Raw genomic sequence first — 16,782 nt, 5'->3', positions numbered from 1 at the left:
ATAAAAGCTTTACCCGCAATGGTCAGGGTGATATGGGAACAGAAGTCAACTGGTTCACATATTACTCAGAACAAAAAAGTTCTGTGAGGATGCTGGACTGTCTTGTAAATCTGAAACCTAGAAAGAGTCAAGTTTTCTGACTAGCTCCAAAGACAACACCAAGTACAGAACAAGCTATGAGACTGTAGCACAATTTCCTCTTTCCAGATCTTTAAATTACATCCCACTACCAACATGAAGATCCTATGCTATCCTCTGACACCCTGCTGTGATGTTTTCTGAAGACTCTGCATTTGAACTGGAGCACTAATCCACAGCTTTCATTTCTGTTGTTCTCACAATTCTTAGTGTACACACAGAGAGAAAAAAAAAAAAAGTCAAATTAATGATTTAGAAAGATTGTATTACCAGATTTCTCTTCATGCATGGATTCCTCTTCTCCTTTTTCAGTTTTTTCATTTCTGAGAAACAAAATGAAAACTTTACTCTCTTCTTAGACAGCAAATAAATATATAGGTTTTTTTCTCTAATTCCAAACTTTAATACCTCTTACAATTAGCAATAAAATTAAAAACCTGAATTTGTTCATCTTATCAAATCATAGGTAAGAAAGGCGGATAAATGTCAGCAATTCTTAAAATAAATATTTAAGTTTTTACAACTGTCCATAGTTAAAATTCTCAATCTAACTTTTAAAATCACTCCCTTTCCAGATTCCCTCTAACATCTACATTAGCTTCTCAAAGTTTTTATCATCAGGTTTGCTTCCTGTTCTGACCTTCTTATTCTGCACAAACAAACAAAATCTCTCCCTTCTTTCCCCTTTTCCTGTAAAGTTAAAGTTTTGTCTTTACCTAAAACTCCCCAGAATTCTGACCCTCCAACTGTTTTCATATTGGAAGCTTCCTTTGCACTCAGCATTTTTAGCAACAGCAGCCTGAATTGCCCCTTCATCCGTTTCTCTCACGTATGGTTTGAACTTATTTTCATGTAACTGATTATATATGGATTGCCCTAATCTATGAAGATTTTGTATCTTTCCTTTAGATTCATTTGTAACATCATGTCTAAGGGGACACAGAATCTTTCCTGATCTACTTCCTTGTTATTATCAGTTGTTAACTTTCCATTTAGTTACACCTTACAATTAAGAATGTTAAATTGACTTGTAACTGACTTATGCACAAGACTGTGTAGCTATGTCCACTCATCACCAAGTCATTCTCTCACTTTATTCCTTTATTTATTAAGCTCACTTGTGTCCTTGTCTTCCAAAAAAACCCAAAACCCAACAAACCCCAAACCAAAAAAACCACAACAAACAAATGAAAAACTGACTGAAATCATATACGATCTTGTCCCACAAAATCTGAGCAGCCACAGTATTCAGATACCCAAGTCACATGTGCCCACTAATACAGTCCACAACTTTTCTTCCCTCTAAATTACCGTACAAATGGTGCTAGTAATACAGAATCATTGGAATCCAGCTCTTTATTTAATCTTGAATAATCAACAGTAGAGGAAGCTTCTTGTTCGAGTTTGGCAAAGAAGATCTCTTTTTCTTCTTGTTCTTCCAAGGTATCCAATCCAACTCCCATGAAACTTTGATTAGGCCCAGAAGCTAAAACTGAATCTAAGTTTCAAAACAAAGAATAAACTAATTGTGTCTGTGCTGTATGTCCACACAGAATAGTCATAATAGTTAACAACAATTATAGACAGACTCACAAAATATTAACAGTATCAAATAATCACAAGCTAGTACCAGGAGCCTTCAGCTCATGAGATGCAGCTGACAGAAGTGAAGAATCCTGACTTGCAATGAATTAAGGGAAACAGTTTGCAATAATAGTTTATTTAGATCTAGCCAACTTCATGAAATGGCTGCACTCTCAGTTCTCACCATTTGTCTCCAGGCTGTCTCTACTTAAGGAGACAGCAACCCCATTACTTTTCTGAAGCTGCACCTTTTCCACATGCATATTCTCCTCGGTTTCCCCCATAGGCTGTGAATTGTTCTGTATCTTGACAAAGCTTCCGTTGGCTCCACACATTCCTAGGAAAAAAGTTGCAATATTCTTCACTATCATCTAAAAACTATTTCTATGATACTTCAGTCTTTTAGTCATCTTCCAGAACCACCAATTTTAAGCTCATGTTGCAACTGCAAAGATACCCAGTCTCACAAATCACATTCATCTAACTTCACTTTCTGTTACAAGATAAGTAAATCTTGTTTAATTACAATTAATTAGTCTATTATATACATTTTCTTCCCATCCTTCATATTTGCACCCAAACCTATAGTTCAGCATGGGGCAAATATAACAACTGTAAAAATTGACTTACTGTAATGTTCCTTATGGAGGACAATCACACACACAAACCCTGTACAGACATTAACATTTCTTTGTTAGAAGCCTATTAATTTTGTTTGATCTACTACCCACAGACTTTTGAAAATTGTAGCCATTGGCCCAGCAGCTCCTTTTCATTTGTTACAAATCAAATGCTTTAAGGAAAAAAGTAGTCACCAAAGTTACTTAAAGGTCACTGATGCACACCCAGTTCTTCCATTCTGTATGTTTATGCAACTACAACATGCAGTTGCTCTTCTTACTGAAATTTCATTGTTGTGAGGGTTCAACATCACCTTACCAACTTTATGTGTGAATTCTGCTCTCACACAGAATGCTGCCTCATCTGCTTCCTTATGGAAAACTAAAAGCCAAATACTGCAGTACATTACTAGTTAAAAAGCAGTACCAAGTCCCTTCTGCCTGCCCCTAAAACACACGCATTTATACTTAGATTCTTTAGAGGTTCTCTTAGGAGAAGGGCTAGGAGAAAAGCTGCTTATGCATTTTATCCAATGACCTATGAAATGATTTAACAGTTCTCACAGAAGGGAACAGAAACCACGTCCGTCTTTGCCAACATGAATCTCCAGTTGGTAAAATAAACTCAGAATTTTTTGTTCTGTCTGGCCAAATGATGTTTAGGCTGTAGCTGTGTCCTTGTACTGAACATACCAGGAGGGGTGAAGGCACTGACAACAGCTCATTTCCTGCTGGCAGGAGACTGCAAGAGATGCGTACAACAATAACCCTTCAGATCAAGAACACTAAACCAGTCTTCCACGTGCTGATCAAGCGCTTCAGCTCTGGGCTGTTAGTCTGTCCTCTATACAGGTTCAACCAAGTTCCTTTTAAGAAATGCCTTATTTGCCTATATCATGACAACGGAGAATCCTCTCCATTCAGTACTGAAAACGTACCCAGGGCGAGGCGAGGTGGGGGAAGTAAGAGTCTGAACACCTTTTCCTTCCCTACTGGGCAGCCCTTAACACGTGCATTCTGATTGTAAAAGCCTCCTGGTTAAGAAGTAGAATAGGTTTTTTTCTTGACTTGCAATGACAAAGTCTCCTTGCATGTTTTATTGGGAGGCTAAGTGCATAAGATTCTACATCTTGGAAATGACTTCCACATTCCTGTATCCACCTTCAGTTCCGTCATCGATACAGAGCTCTGACTGACTTGCCTTGCATGCAACAAATAAATGTCAGACATGTCGACTAAAGGTCAAGCTCCACATGTGTACAAAGTTAATGCCTACATAAATACATTTTGCTACAACATTGAAAAGTATAAAATGGAAAGCTCAAAGTGCTGAACAGAAGTGAAAAAGCATGAATAGTCCAGTTCTCTGGTAGCTAAATGCAGCAATTTAAAGTAATTTACCCAGATGGCGCTCTATTCTAGTTATCAAGACAGCAAACAGGAGTTTGTTTGCAGCTGGGTCACAAGTTTTTTGCAGACCTTTAGGTTAGCCACAGTATCACCAGACCTCCAAATCCCTATTTTTCAATATGTTAGTAGAATCAAAGATAAAGTGTCACTGCCCTCCTATGTAAGCTTTACAAGAAAGAGGATGGGAATATACTTCAGTAAAAAGATAATTAGAATGTTTAACAGAACAAAACTTTAGAGAAAAACATCTTCCTGAGTTGTTTTATTTAAATCATCTCAAACTCAATGAACTTTCTGAATAGACTTAGATTGATCTTGAAGGCATCATGGGATTTATGGAAGCTACCTCATATTTTTAAGTATTTTGCCAGTTCAAACCAGACCAGAGCTTTTTTTAAAAAAGCATCTCCCATAATAATCTGAAAATCAAACACTGTTTTGCAGCCATTCAGTTTTGCAACTCAGCCACCCCCAATTCCCAGACACATACCCCAGATTACAGGAGATACTACCGTTGCTAATGAAGGCAAAAATGTCTTTTTATTAGCCCTACATAATCTGAACTCGGAGAAACTTATCAAACTTGGAAAAAATATCAACTTGGATGGATTTCAAAGTCTCTTTTCACTCTGTTTTTTGGCTGTTTGAACAGTCCTACTGTTTTCTGTGGGGCTTGCAAGAGTGATTTATTTTTTTGGGGGGTATTTGTTACTTTTCATAAAAACTTCTTGAAGCAGAAGTTTTCTTGAACTCCAAAGATTTAACTACCCATATCTTCACACGCAATATTTTGTAAGGCTAATGATATACAGTATTCTTTTTTAAAGTCCTGCCACTTGAAATTAGTTAAAATAAGAACCTGAGTTTCACTTAGAAAAATATTTCTAACCAGCACACTTGCAGAGAAAAGTTTAAAAACATAACTACAAAGGACTCAAACCTACAGACAATGACAAACATCTATTTAAAAAGTAACTTCTTTTCTCCTTAATCTGACCAGGACTGTCAGAAATCGAGCCATTTTAGCTTTTTAATATCATATAAAACACAATAAATTTGTTACCCTCAGAATTGTCTGGACTGTCAGAAGTGAGGCTTCCTTCTTCTTTGTTTAAGTACAAATCTTTCTTGTCCTTATGAAATTTTTCCAGCATCCTGAATTTAGACAAAGCCTTGCTGCGAGATGCACTGGAAGAAGGTTTAGGGGGAACTACTTTTAAGTGTACACAAATATTTATAAATTTTTATACATAATGGACAGGGAATAAAGAGAAAAGTAAGATGTGAGAATTCAAATTGCCACTTCTGAAAAAGTAATGCAGTTCAATTTCTTGTAGATTGAATTATCTACAATTTTTTAGCTATAACTAAAAAATAAAGTTAATACTTATAACTTCTGAGAATAAAACTCTTTTTTTCCTCTTTTTTATTTTTAAAAAAGACAAATTCCTTCTTGCTCCATGTATACCTTGCATTCAAATACACTGTTCTAGGAGTTCAATATATTACCTGGAAACAAAGAAAACTAGTAAAACTACTTCAACAATGAAAGAAGTTTTGTACTACAAGTTTTGAAAGAAAGCATCTAGATCGGTTCAAAGAAAAGCAGAAAAACATAGGTACATAAATGTGAATTACTACTGTCTTTATCACTGTCAGGTACAAGAACTGCATGTTGTTTGATCAAACCATTGTGAGGACTTGCTTTGAAGCAAATACAACAAAACGCCTTCCATTCACATTAGTAGAATTAAGTTTTAGATAACAGTACCTATGCTGAAAACTGTGCTCTCTCATGACGCTTAGATGGTAGCCACACTACACAGTTTATATACCTTAGGCTAGCCAGATGCACCGTATTAGACTTTTCCTTGTTCAAATTGTCAGGGTGGAGGGGGCTTCTGAACTGGCTAATTCAGAGAAAACTCTTAGTTACAGGTTTTTTGAATTTACCTTGACACAAGAGAGAACAAGAGTAGTCTAGGGGATCGGGCCAAATACTTGTGCTATCTAGAAACAGGGCTATGGGGAGATGTGACCAGAAGCCAACACAACTCAGAAACATCCAAGATGAGTAAAGGAAGCTGGTGAGCATACGGCAGGTGCAATGCAAAAAGAGGAACGGTATGAAATCCATTCTGATACAATGCACAGGTCCTTTATTCCCTCAACTGATGTCCAAGTCCATTGGTGACACATCACTTCTCTAGATTTATATTCTCCCACATTCACTGGGAAATTGAAAGTGTTGACAGCATGCCTTCTGCTGTAAATAAAGCAAACATCTGATGCCTTTTAAAACAGTAATTTGAAATAACTGCCAAACTCCTCCTATTGCTCATATTTCAAATATTAAGCCTAATTCAAGAAATAGATTCAGTTTTACTGTTTATCTCCCAGACCGAGATGCTTTATAGCTATTCTATGCAAATGAGGCTTATGGAAACAGGGCAGCACATACACTCTAGAAAGCTAACACAGGGAAATATTCTACAGGCTACATAGATGATGATCACGAGCTAAGCACCCACACAATCTAAAGACCAAGTGCCAAATATTTCTGTGTCATGGCTCTCCAAAATATTATTGATTTGCTTGAATTTAACACCAAAGCCACGTTTAAACTAGTACATACAAGTTAATTGCTATTGTCATTTACACAAAATTATTTCATGGATCAACGTTTATAACTCTTAATTATTCTTTGGAGTTTCTCTTCAGAAAGCATAAAAAGTGACTTCACATAAAAGGCTGAATCTGAAGTTACACTGACTAAAATAATCTTGTAGATTAAACAACTTAGTTTGTCATTATTACACCAACTGTCCTGCTTCCGTTCCAGGGACGGCATTCACAGAGCAGCCTACAGGTCAGCAGAGGGAAAAGAGTCACATCAATAGAAAATAAATAGAATGCTTCTCTGACTGGAGTCTTTGAAATTAAACAAGTAGAACAGTGAATATTAATATTTTTTGAGTATGAAATACAGGATGTGTAAGAGATTTACTGTTTACTAAACATGCTGACCTTTGTTTAGATTTTCAAAGGTATTCTCCCCCCCCGTTGGCTAACATTCAATACTGTCTGTCCTCCTACATCACTACATGTAGTGATGTATCAATGTATCAAGTGCTGCTCAATTGTCATTACATCATACATCACTACAGTGATGTAGTGATGTATGATGTAATGACAATTGAGCAGCACTTCACATAGTTATTAGTTTCTTCTGGAAATGACAAACGAAGTAAGTGGCAGCTTGCTTTCAGTGAGAACACTATGGTCAAATGGACAATTTGCAAAGGATTTTCTACATGAAACGCACTAGTAATACAAGGCTGATATTGAATAAATTTAACAAAACACATTTAATCAAATACCAGGCTGGGAATCTGAATGGGGACTCTTTTGTTCACTATTTTCCACTATTTCAGCATGGCTTTCCATCAGTTTCTTCTCTTTTCTCAGTTTAACAAATCTTGTTTGAAAATCTTGAAAAGTAAGACAAACAGCAAGAACAGACAGGCAAGCAAGACAGGGCAGGAATTCTTATTATCCAATTTCTTTTTATCACTTAAACAACAAAAGCAAGTAGAAAGGACATTAGTTAGAGGTATGTCTTTAACCTGGCAAATATGGAAGACAGTATCTTGAATGATAATTTGCACATTTCAGTTTAAAGCTGAAGAACAAAGAGTTCAAACGTGCCTAGAATAACAAGTTGAGTTATTTTAAAATGTACTTTATACTACTCAGCCAAATGAACAGAAATAGTCTACGCTGCTTACCCTTAATCTACAAAACCAAGTGAAAACAGGCTATTAGTTTAAATCTCTACCTGTTTCCTGGTACTTCTGCAATAAGACGCCATGGAGAAAACAACCAGACAACAAATAAATACATAGCATATATTTTGTCTTCCAGTCATCTGTCTTGCATCTTTTAAGAAAGCATAATATAGATACCGAAGTAACTCAAAATGAAAACCTCAAATTGGAAACAACTTATCAGCTCAGTGTGTTACTCAAGCTAATTAGCCAGACTCTACTTTCTTAATATAACAGTATCTCTATACAGTGCCACCCAAACACATCAGCTCATACATATGAAGCACATATTTGTAATGCAGTGCCACACTGGGGGTGGAGGTAAGATTTGTACATTTACGTAAGTTTGATTCATGTTGACAAAACACTTCAAAAATAATTCTATTAGCTGACAGCCTGTCAATAAGAGTCCTATCTGCAACCAACATGAAGATTCAAGCCTGGGAGAATACACAAGAATCTCCATAGAATTTCAAAGAATGCCAGCCTTACCCTTTTGAGAAATAAATTCAGCTTATTTCCATATTTGTTATCATCACAGCAATATTATTATTTTTTTAAGCGGGACAATTATTTTGCTATTTAGGGCACATTTAATAACCTTACAAAAAGCTAAAAGTCTAAATCAGCTTCTTCTCAGTCATCCCGTGCAGTAACTTATATTATTAATAATAATCCATTATTAATACATCTGAGCACCATACTACTCTTGTATTCTCAATTCTGTTATGTCCAACTGTCAAGACATGTTGGACCTTTGATTCAAAAAGCATTACACACAGATTACTTTCAACTCTCCATGAAAAAATCCAGCCCCTCATCATGAAGAGTATGAATATGAACAGGCTAGCTTCTTTCGCAAGTAAATGGATTCCATACTGGCAAAACTGGGTAGGCTCACCTTCTGAATGTTTTCCTGTTAAAGGAGAAGCTTTTTTTAAAAGAGACCTTAAAAAGTTTACCAGAACTCTGTTTTTATTTTATACGTCAATAAACTGCAGATCAAGCATTTTTCAGTTCTAATAGCTTTACCTCTATTTAAACTACACAGCTGATAAGAGATTCTTAATTTAAAAAATAAAAGTGGTAGAATTGGTTTGGATGGGAACAACTTGATATGATCACATTATTTCTTCCGATTCTGCTTTGCATTGTACTTAACCCATACAAGCACCGTTCTCTAAAACTTGTAATCACCCTGCCCTTTAAGTACCTATTCCAGTGTTTTTTGGTTGAAGTAGCATGAGAAACATCAAAGTGCTTTTTGGGTTGCCTCAAGTGTCTCAGAAAAAACATGGAAGAATGCCGAACCTCTAAAGTCCCCAGAAAATTTTCTTTGATAGTATGTCAAAAAATGAGGTCATGCTAACCGCTTAATTCTCACACTTTGCCCAGCAAGAACACTCTGTCTTTCTGTTTTTTTGAAAAGCTGTAAGGAAATCGTAATATCCCATAACTACCTGATATATAGTTGCACTGCCTGATGGGAACTCTCTCATATCCATCCGAGTTTTCCAGAAACATCTTAAAAGGCCAGAGACAGATAAGCAGTCCAGACAACACCTATTAGGGTTATGCCTAAATGGCACAACTGCTGACTAAGATTTGGCTCCTGACTATGACAGCACTGACATCACAGAGCTATGCTTAAAATCGGAGACTACCAGCAGTATCTTAACTCTGTCATATGAAAAACTGATTTCTGGAACTTTCTGTTAAGCTCCAGTTATAAGTTATACAAATCATGAAAATAAGCCACCAATTACTACAAGAACAAGAGGCAAACACCCTGTGGAAACTAACTACTCATAGGCTTTACTACCCAGTAAGAAAACAATGAAGAAATGGAAAACTAGAGGTGGAAAGCTTGCAAACAATAATATATTTTCTTCCAGAACTACGTGACCAAGTCAATACTGAACTAGCAATCATGTCATCACAGCCCTTTTCCCCTTGAGCCATGGTTCTCGGCAAGGGAAATGTTGAGAATACTGACAGACATATGTCTTTGAATCAGCTGCTGTTGAAAAGCTTTTCTGTGCTTCCCCAACCTATTATACTGTTGCAATTAGCATAAAACTATACAAATTGTTTTTCTGACTCTCAGTTTTGAAAACAGAAGTCTATAAAAGGTCAGTGTAAGGAACAGGTTGGTTACAAAACACACCTACAAATATCTCAGCAGAATTCATAAGTTATGTTTTTCTAATTTTCTTACTATTTATAACGTATTTACTCTTTACAAGTTTTAATAACTTGAAAGCTACAGAAAAAACAGCAGAAAGCTTGCTTACAGCTTGAATACGATCCCTTTCAAAAAAATACGATTACATTTGAGTTTTATACTTTACAAACTTGCATTGTAATGTTCTAAAGCACTTGAGTGGCATCAACTTAATCTGAAACGAGGCCTATATGAAGCATAAGAAAGAACTAGCCTGACCTCCTGTGGCCAAAAAATTGCAAAACTACATTATTTACCACCATCATCCGAATCTTCCTCAGATATCCACCACGGCACTGAATCCTTTTTCTTAGTTTCTTTTTTCCTGGGCTGTCCCAATGTCTCAAGAATGCTGGATTTTTTCTTTGAATTTCCAAGTGAATCATCTGAAAGAGACTGAGTCAATTGCATACAAGATTAAAGACAGCTTTTACATTTGCACATTGTTGAACCGTCTTTCAGCCACTCAATTCCGGACTTCTGAGTTCAGATGCCTCTCTCTACTCCCCACTGTCTGCTTTTTTTGTGTCTGCATGACAAAGTTGATTAAGAACAATAACTATATTCATGTGGCATAATACTGCATATTATAATAACCCCACTGACAGAATTTGGATATGTTAAAAGTTAACTGCTTACTAGAGTATATGTTCAAATGAACAGCATAATCGTCTCTTTTTCAATTAGTTACAACATATAAGAACCAAAATCCTGATTACATCCCTGAAGATAATGAAGTAGAGCAGAAACAGTTTTTCCTTGGCCTTGCTTTGTACATGAACAACATCATTAATATTCTAAAAATAAACCTTCACAAGCAACATTCTAGCTCCCAGCAAATCAGATTTCAGAAATTAATTTTATACTTTGTGTTCATGGAAATTAATAGAAATGCCAGAGCCATTCCTACCCAACTCTGTGTGTTAAGCTTTCATATGTGTTAGTCATCCATGCTGATTTTGACTGATGGCTTAAATCAATGGAGAAAAAAAGTCTGTGAGTATGAACATCCTATGAATTTAAGTTACTGAAGGGTAACAGGAAGGAAAAGACCTACAGACACTTCATAAGACAACAGCACTTTTTTTGAAGTGATGCAGCTTTTTAAAAAAAACCTAATCTCTGCTCTTTTCCTTTAATAAAGCTCTTCGTGGCTTACAGCAGGCTCAGAGCCACAATTAGCTGTTCAGACACTGAACATGGAAATATATTCATTAAGCTAGTGCACTGCAACCTTATGTGCTACGTATTCTTTGTGCTTAAATTCAGTAAACATTGGGTTAAAGGGAGTACATAGTTTTTATTTTTATCTAATTTTTTAGCCATACTTGTTGAAATCAATTGTCCTAAAGTGTCTTATAGAACACAGTGAAGAGAGTTAGCAAAAGCCATAAAGCGTAAGAAACAAAGAATTCGCATATGAAATGCATCATATGGGAAAATTTCAAAAGCTTCACTTTTGTAATAGTCACAAATAAGTAAATGTGACATTATAAACAGAATACTAGAGGCAACAGGATTGTGGGTACTTAATATGTAAAACACAAGAGGATGTTTCATTAAAGCAAGCGTCTGCGGTCCACTGCCTGATTCCTATTGCGTAAAAAGCACTACCATAAAAGCCTACCTTTACTATATATCTAACGCTTCAATTTATATGGGCCTAACAAGAACATCCATAAATCAAATGCCAATTATCCAAAACTGCCATTTAAGAAAAAAACAATTATAAGAAAATAATATTCTTATGAGTATCTCTGACCAATAACAACTTTAGAGCTTACAGTTGCACTTGAGAAAACTAAATGCCTGTCATACAGTCTCAGAAAGAAAATTCAAGTGCTCCAAGCCTTGCACTTTAATAAAACACAATTTTAATAAATTACGAAACTGCTAGACAACAGGATATATTGCAATTTCTTTAAGTTGGCTCAGTGACATAGAACAAAACAGCTTTACATTCTCAGTAAATGTCCTATAAATAACAACTTCCTTACACTAGTCACAACACAAGTACTAGTGCCAATGTCCCCAAAGGTCGGCCTGCTGCCTACTAGCTGGAAGTACTGACAGGTGCTTGATGCAAGCTCTGTTACTGCTTGCTGTTTCTTCTACGACTAACAGTATCCTCTACTCTGCAAGCAGAACTTCCGTGATGCTCGCACTCCTTAAGAGTATTGTAACTAAAGAAACTGAAACTCCCACAGGTTGTTCTCAAGTTCTGGAAACTTTCTATGTCCAGCCATCTTGTCAACCGCAGACAGTAAAGTTGCAGCAGCTGGGAAAGAAATGCTGACATAAAAATACTAATGCATTTTTCCCAACATGTCAGTTGTCTCAGCAGAAAAATTTACAGATTTTTTTTCTTCCTTGCAGGGGGGGCAGGGGGCTAAATCAACTTTTTGGACCAGTAATGGCTTTTCAGTGCCAGTAAGTGGCACTGATTTCTTCCTTCCCCTCCTCTATAAAACATCCTGTCAGCCTTTCAGGAACACAGACACACACACACACACAAAAAAAAGCGTCAGTTGTTTAATCTCAACTTAAATAAAAGCCAGAAGAGTCAGTTTTAAGAACTGGGACAACTACATGGCACATAATCAGCTTACCACCTCCTATACACATGAAGGAACTTAAGGAAGTAGATAGGTAATACAGGATTGGATCTAAACCACTCAGACTTTCATGACCAGTTGTCCTCATTATTTCATGAGACAAGTCTTTTTCAATAAAACAAGTCTACTCCAAATTATATTTTCAGCACAAAATAACATTTTAGTATATTTGATCTTTTAATAAAAATAAAAAATGTTTTTCAAACAGGGTTTAATGTGTAGTGTTACTCTTCCAGGTACTATTCTACAGATTTGCTAATAAAGATGGTATTGCCTTTCCTTTTGAAAGTCTTCCTTCTCAGCTGTCCACGAATATCAAGCAGAACAAAAGTCAACCTAGAAGACTAGAAGCAGACAGTTGTTTTCTCCTAACTTTGCTTTGCTTTAAGTGTCATCAAAGGAAGCAATTAATTGAAGTACTGTGCATTAGAAAGAGCTCCTCACATTCTATGTCCCAAGGGAACTTCACAGCCAACACTCAGAAAACTCAGGAGCTATACCAATATGACAGATGATACGTAAATTAAAGTGACAATAGGGGAAGTACGCTAAAGCAAGACACTGGTGGTGGGAAGTAGAAGGATCACAGGCACACAGACAATGGAGGAGGAAGAGAAGAATTGTGGATGACAACAGGTCGTTCTGGCAAGGGGTTGGGATTCAGTGTGACCAGGCAGACATTTGTGTGTCCTTCTGTATAATGATAAAAGTCTAGAAAATCCTCTTCACTGATAGTGCATATGCCAAAAGACTTTAGTTTAATCCTCATATTAGACCTGCATCATCCAACTGTATCTACAGTCTTTAACTTTGTATGTTTTAATCGCAAACATACATACAATCCTCCCCCCAAACAAAGGCGGTTGCACTAACGATGAGTTATTTAAAAGGGAAAAACCATCCTGCTCCATTTCTTCTCTGAAAGATTTGCTTAAACAATATCAAGTCTTCCTCAAACTACTAAGAAACAGTTTTTGGTATTCCCACCCCCCCACCGTTATACTCTCAACACAAACATCACCTACACAGTGATTTCCAACAATGGAGCACACCAGTTTCTCATCTTTCTAACATTAAAAGGCTGCACACTTTTTATGAAAAACAAAAGCAAAGGGAGGGACATAACAGAAGATGCAAGCATAAAAAGTAACAGAGAGTAGATAATGTCATTGTTATTTGGGTCTGTACCTAGCTGGCAAAACATAACATAATACATATTTTTAATGACTGGATTGGCAGTATATGCGTTTAAGAAAGTTTAAACACTTTACAAATAGTTTTAGTTTGAAATGATAAAAAACAATTAAGACATGAGTTGTTAAAAGTTACATTCCCTGCAACATGCCAAATACCACTTAGAATAATTCAAAACAGCTATTTTGTTTTGTTTCTAACTCAAGCATTCTCAATGTGGGCAATAGCTGAGGAGCAAGAAGAGCACGTCAAATGAGGAACAAAATACTAGAAGCAATCATATGCAGAGCTTTGTCAGATGCGCAAAATAAATAAAAGAATAAACCTCCTTTCTCTTCCCCAGAGCAACTCCCTTCATAACAATAGTAAGTAAAGAACTTTTGACAGAAATGCAGAGCCTAATTTTCTAGTTTTACTAACATTAATAATTTCAGTGAATTCAAGAATGTTAACTCAATTACCTCATCAAATTAAAGGCCAAAAACTACCTTTAAGTTATTTGTGAATCTTAATTTTCAGATGGCATTTTGGTTTTCTATTCTCTCAATTTAGTAATGCTCAGTAAAGTTACATTTATTCTATATCTGTAAAAACACCTCGCAAGCTGCATGGTCAAAGCAGAGTTACAGACCTACCTGGGAAAGCTAAAATCTTCTTGAAAAAGAAGCCTCTGGCTACTACAGATCTTTACTACACAGTACAAAGTGCAATTTTTGTAGAATCTAGCACCTACATTTTTCAAAAGTAATTAAATTGTAGCACAGCCTCTACATCTTTAAGTGTACATTACATACAACAGAGACCCCAAGAATATTCTCTGCCATCATTAGCTACACTTATATACAGCAACAGAATCTAGTAAAGGCCTTATGTATGCAGTATTTGTATCTTAGGGTTACCACACTGTGTGTCTGATAGACCAGAGGGCAAATTCTGAAATTACAGGTCTATATGTAGTGAAAAAAACATACCAAGTTAGGGCATTTTGACCACATCCAATAACTGTTAGCTTAAGTCATAACCCACAGACTTGCATGATTTTGCCGGTACTCAAAATCATCAAACACCATGAAGAATAAAAGGAATCAAATTAAAATTTTCTAATCACTACAACATACTTCATTTTGTTAGGATTAATACAAGAATTTTTAAATAGAATTCAGTAAAACATAGCTTATGCCTACGTACAGGAAAAGCTTTTTATCTCATTTTCAATTATATACCAATTTGAAGCTTCTGCTACTAAATAACACACACAAACAAAAATCAAGAAGGGCTCTTGCAACGAAGCAAAGACCTTGCAAAGACCCACACATAAGACAGCTACGTGAATTATGTGATAAAAGCACAGCTGCATCTTCCATTTCATATTCTTCCATACTCAATTTCCCCCCTGTATTTTAATAGGGAAAAGGGATGTGACCTTGCTCCGAAACATACCTCTTTCAGAAACTCTTCAAACTGCTCATCTAATTCTTCTTTTGAAAATCGATGAGCCATAATCCGTGACTGGATGTTACCTTCCAAACAACTGAGTGTAAAAACTAAGATTTGAAATAAAAATAAAGTTAATTAAAAGCATTCTGAAATTAGAGGTAGCCTAGTGATTTGCTGCTTTCATAGAGAGCTATAAGCAAAAAAATCTTGAGAGATGCCCAATTTCATTCCTCCCACTGCTAATCTAAATTATTTACTGAACAAGACAATCAATGCAAACATACCTGGATTACCCAAATTCCTTATAATTAATTATAAGGAATTATTAATTATAATTAATGTAAAACTACACATTTCCAAAGCAACAGTTTCAGCATTTAAACTTTGAGGGATAAATAAATCACTATCTTTCCATTTTTCTTCAAAGGGCAGCTCTCTTAGCTACCCACAATTAAGCATTTCGACAATGATCAAGCAAGAATCCACTGCAGTAATACTTCCCATCCATTTCAAGGGCTTTTAATTCCTTTCTGTGTTTCTTCTCCAAAACTGGAGACATCTGGCATTATAAGTTTTGTTTCATAGTCTCTGCTGTGCTTAGGACTCAGTAAACAACAAATGCATGAAAGCCTTTAAGATTAGAGGACGATATTTGGTTTGGTTTGCCCTGACACAGAAAGCCAATGGCACTTGCCCCCCTCCCATTCCCAGAAGTCTGTGTTGACTTCTCAGGTATAAAATATGCCCCACACTCAAAACGCTACAAAGCTTTCGTATATCACACTGCTCAACACATATGGCTACCTTCAAAACTGCATACGTATAGCAGCATTAAACTACCCTAGCGTTTTCCAGGCTGAGAAGTGCTATGTAAACATAAAAGGGCTAAACATTTGCAGAAATGCTTTTACCATTAAATAAAACTTCTCCCAATATGGAGCCCTCTCAGTACACAGGACTGTTACCTACCTAGTAAATTGATTCTGACAGGCGAGTTGTGACAACTGCTTCCTGCTTTCATTCCTTATTCATCCATAGACCACCCGACACTTTGGCTTTGGCAGTTAAAAAAAAAAAGTTACAGCAGCCTGCCCAGACTTTGAATCGAATAAGATATCCTTCTGTAATCGCTTGGACGGTATCTCTGAAAACATGGTAAGAAGATTAAGAATGTTACCTCTCATGACACACATAACCCAGTATCCTTTTATACCTTTACATCAAAGAACACTAGATGCTTTAACAGTTTACTAGCTGTGCCAACTGCTTCAGTGAGTGGAGAATACTTAATTGCAGCCTTGCCAGAAAAAGATTCTTCTGACATTATACTGTACTTCTGTCTACCTTATGATTACAGCTTTTCTAAAAACTTAACAATATAAAACTTCATTTTTCCAAAGGACAGCAAATACATCAGACAATTTCCATAACAGAAGATTACAGACAAACATTACTCTTCGCAAATATACTTTACAGCCATACCTTTAGAATCGGAGGCTCACAAATGACTTTGCAAGTTGTAAAACAAAGAAGTCACTTGTTGGGATATATGCTATAACACAGGGCAGAAAGCAGAAGTTTTGGGAAGGTACGGCTAAACCACAGGGGAGAAGGAAAGCTCATACAGCCTAACGCATTTCATGCAATCTTTTAGTCACCCCAGGGCCAGGACCAGCCGCGACCTGATACTCCTCCTCCGGCTTCCCCTACGGCACACGCAGAGCTGGCGCACG

General features: G+C 36.4%; 1 protein-coding gene across 1 annotated transcript in view; it reads right to left on the bottom strand.

Moving 5' to 3' along the window:
* Positions 1-16,112, bottom strand: part of CEP162 (centrosomal protein 162kDa) — a 47,839-nt gene extending 31,727 nt beyond the window's left edge. The window contains exons 1-6 of the mRNA XM_009333111.1: positions 16,019-16,112; positions 15,053-15,156; positions 10,061-10,199; positions 1,907-2,059; positions 1,450-1,636; positions 409-461 (exon numbers count right to left, since the gene is read on the bottom strand). Coding sequence (XP_009331386.1) covers positions 409-461; positions 1,450-1,636; positions 1,907-2,059; positions 10,061-10,199; positions 15,053-15,156; positions 16,019-16,070 — 688 coding nt within the window. The 5' untranslated portion in view covers positions 16,071-16,112. The remainder of the gene's footprint in view (positions 1-408; positions 462-1,449; positions 1,637-1,906; positions 2,060-10,060; positions 10,200-15,052; positions 15,157-16,018) is intronic.
* Positions 16,113-16,782: the final 670 nt, after the last annotated feature.

This window comes from Pygoscelis adeliae, unplaced genomic scaffold, assembly GCF_000699105.1.
Source record: "Pygoscelis adeliae isolate BGI_AS28 unplaced genomic scaffold, ASM69910v1 Scaffold57, whole genome shotgun sequence".
Lineage (NCBI taxonomy): Eukaryota > Metazoa > Chordata > Aves > Sphenisciformes > Spheniscidae > Pygoscelis > Pygoscelis adeliae.
This window is presented reverse-complemented; position numbering and strand designations above follow the sequence as displayed.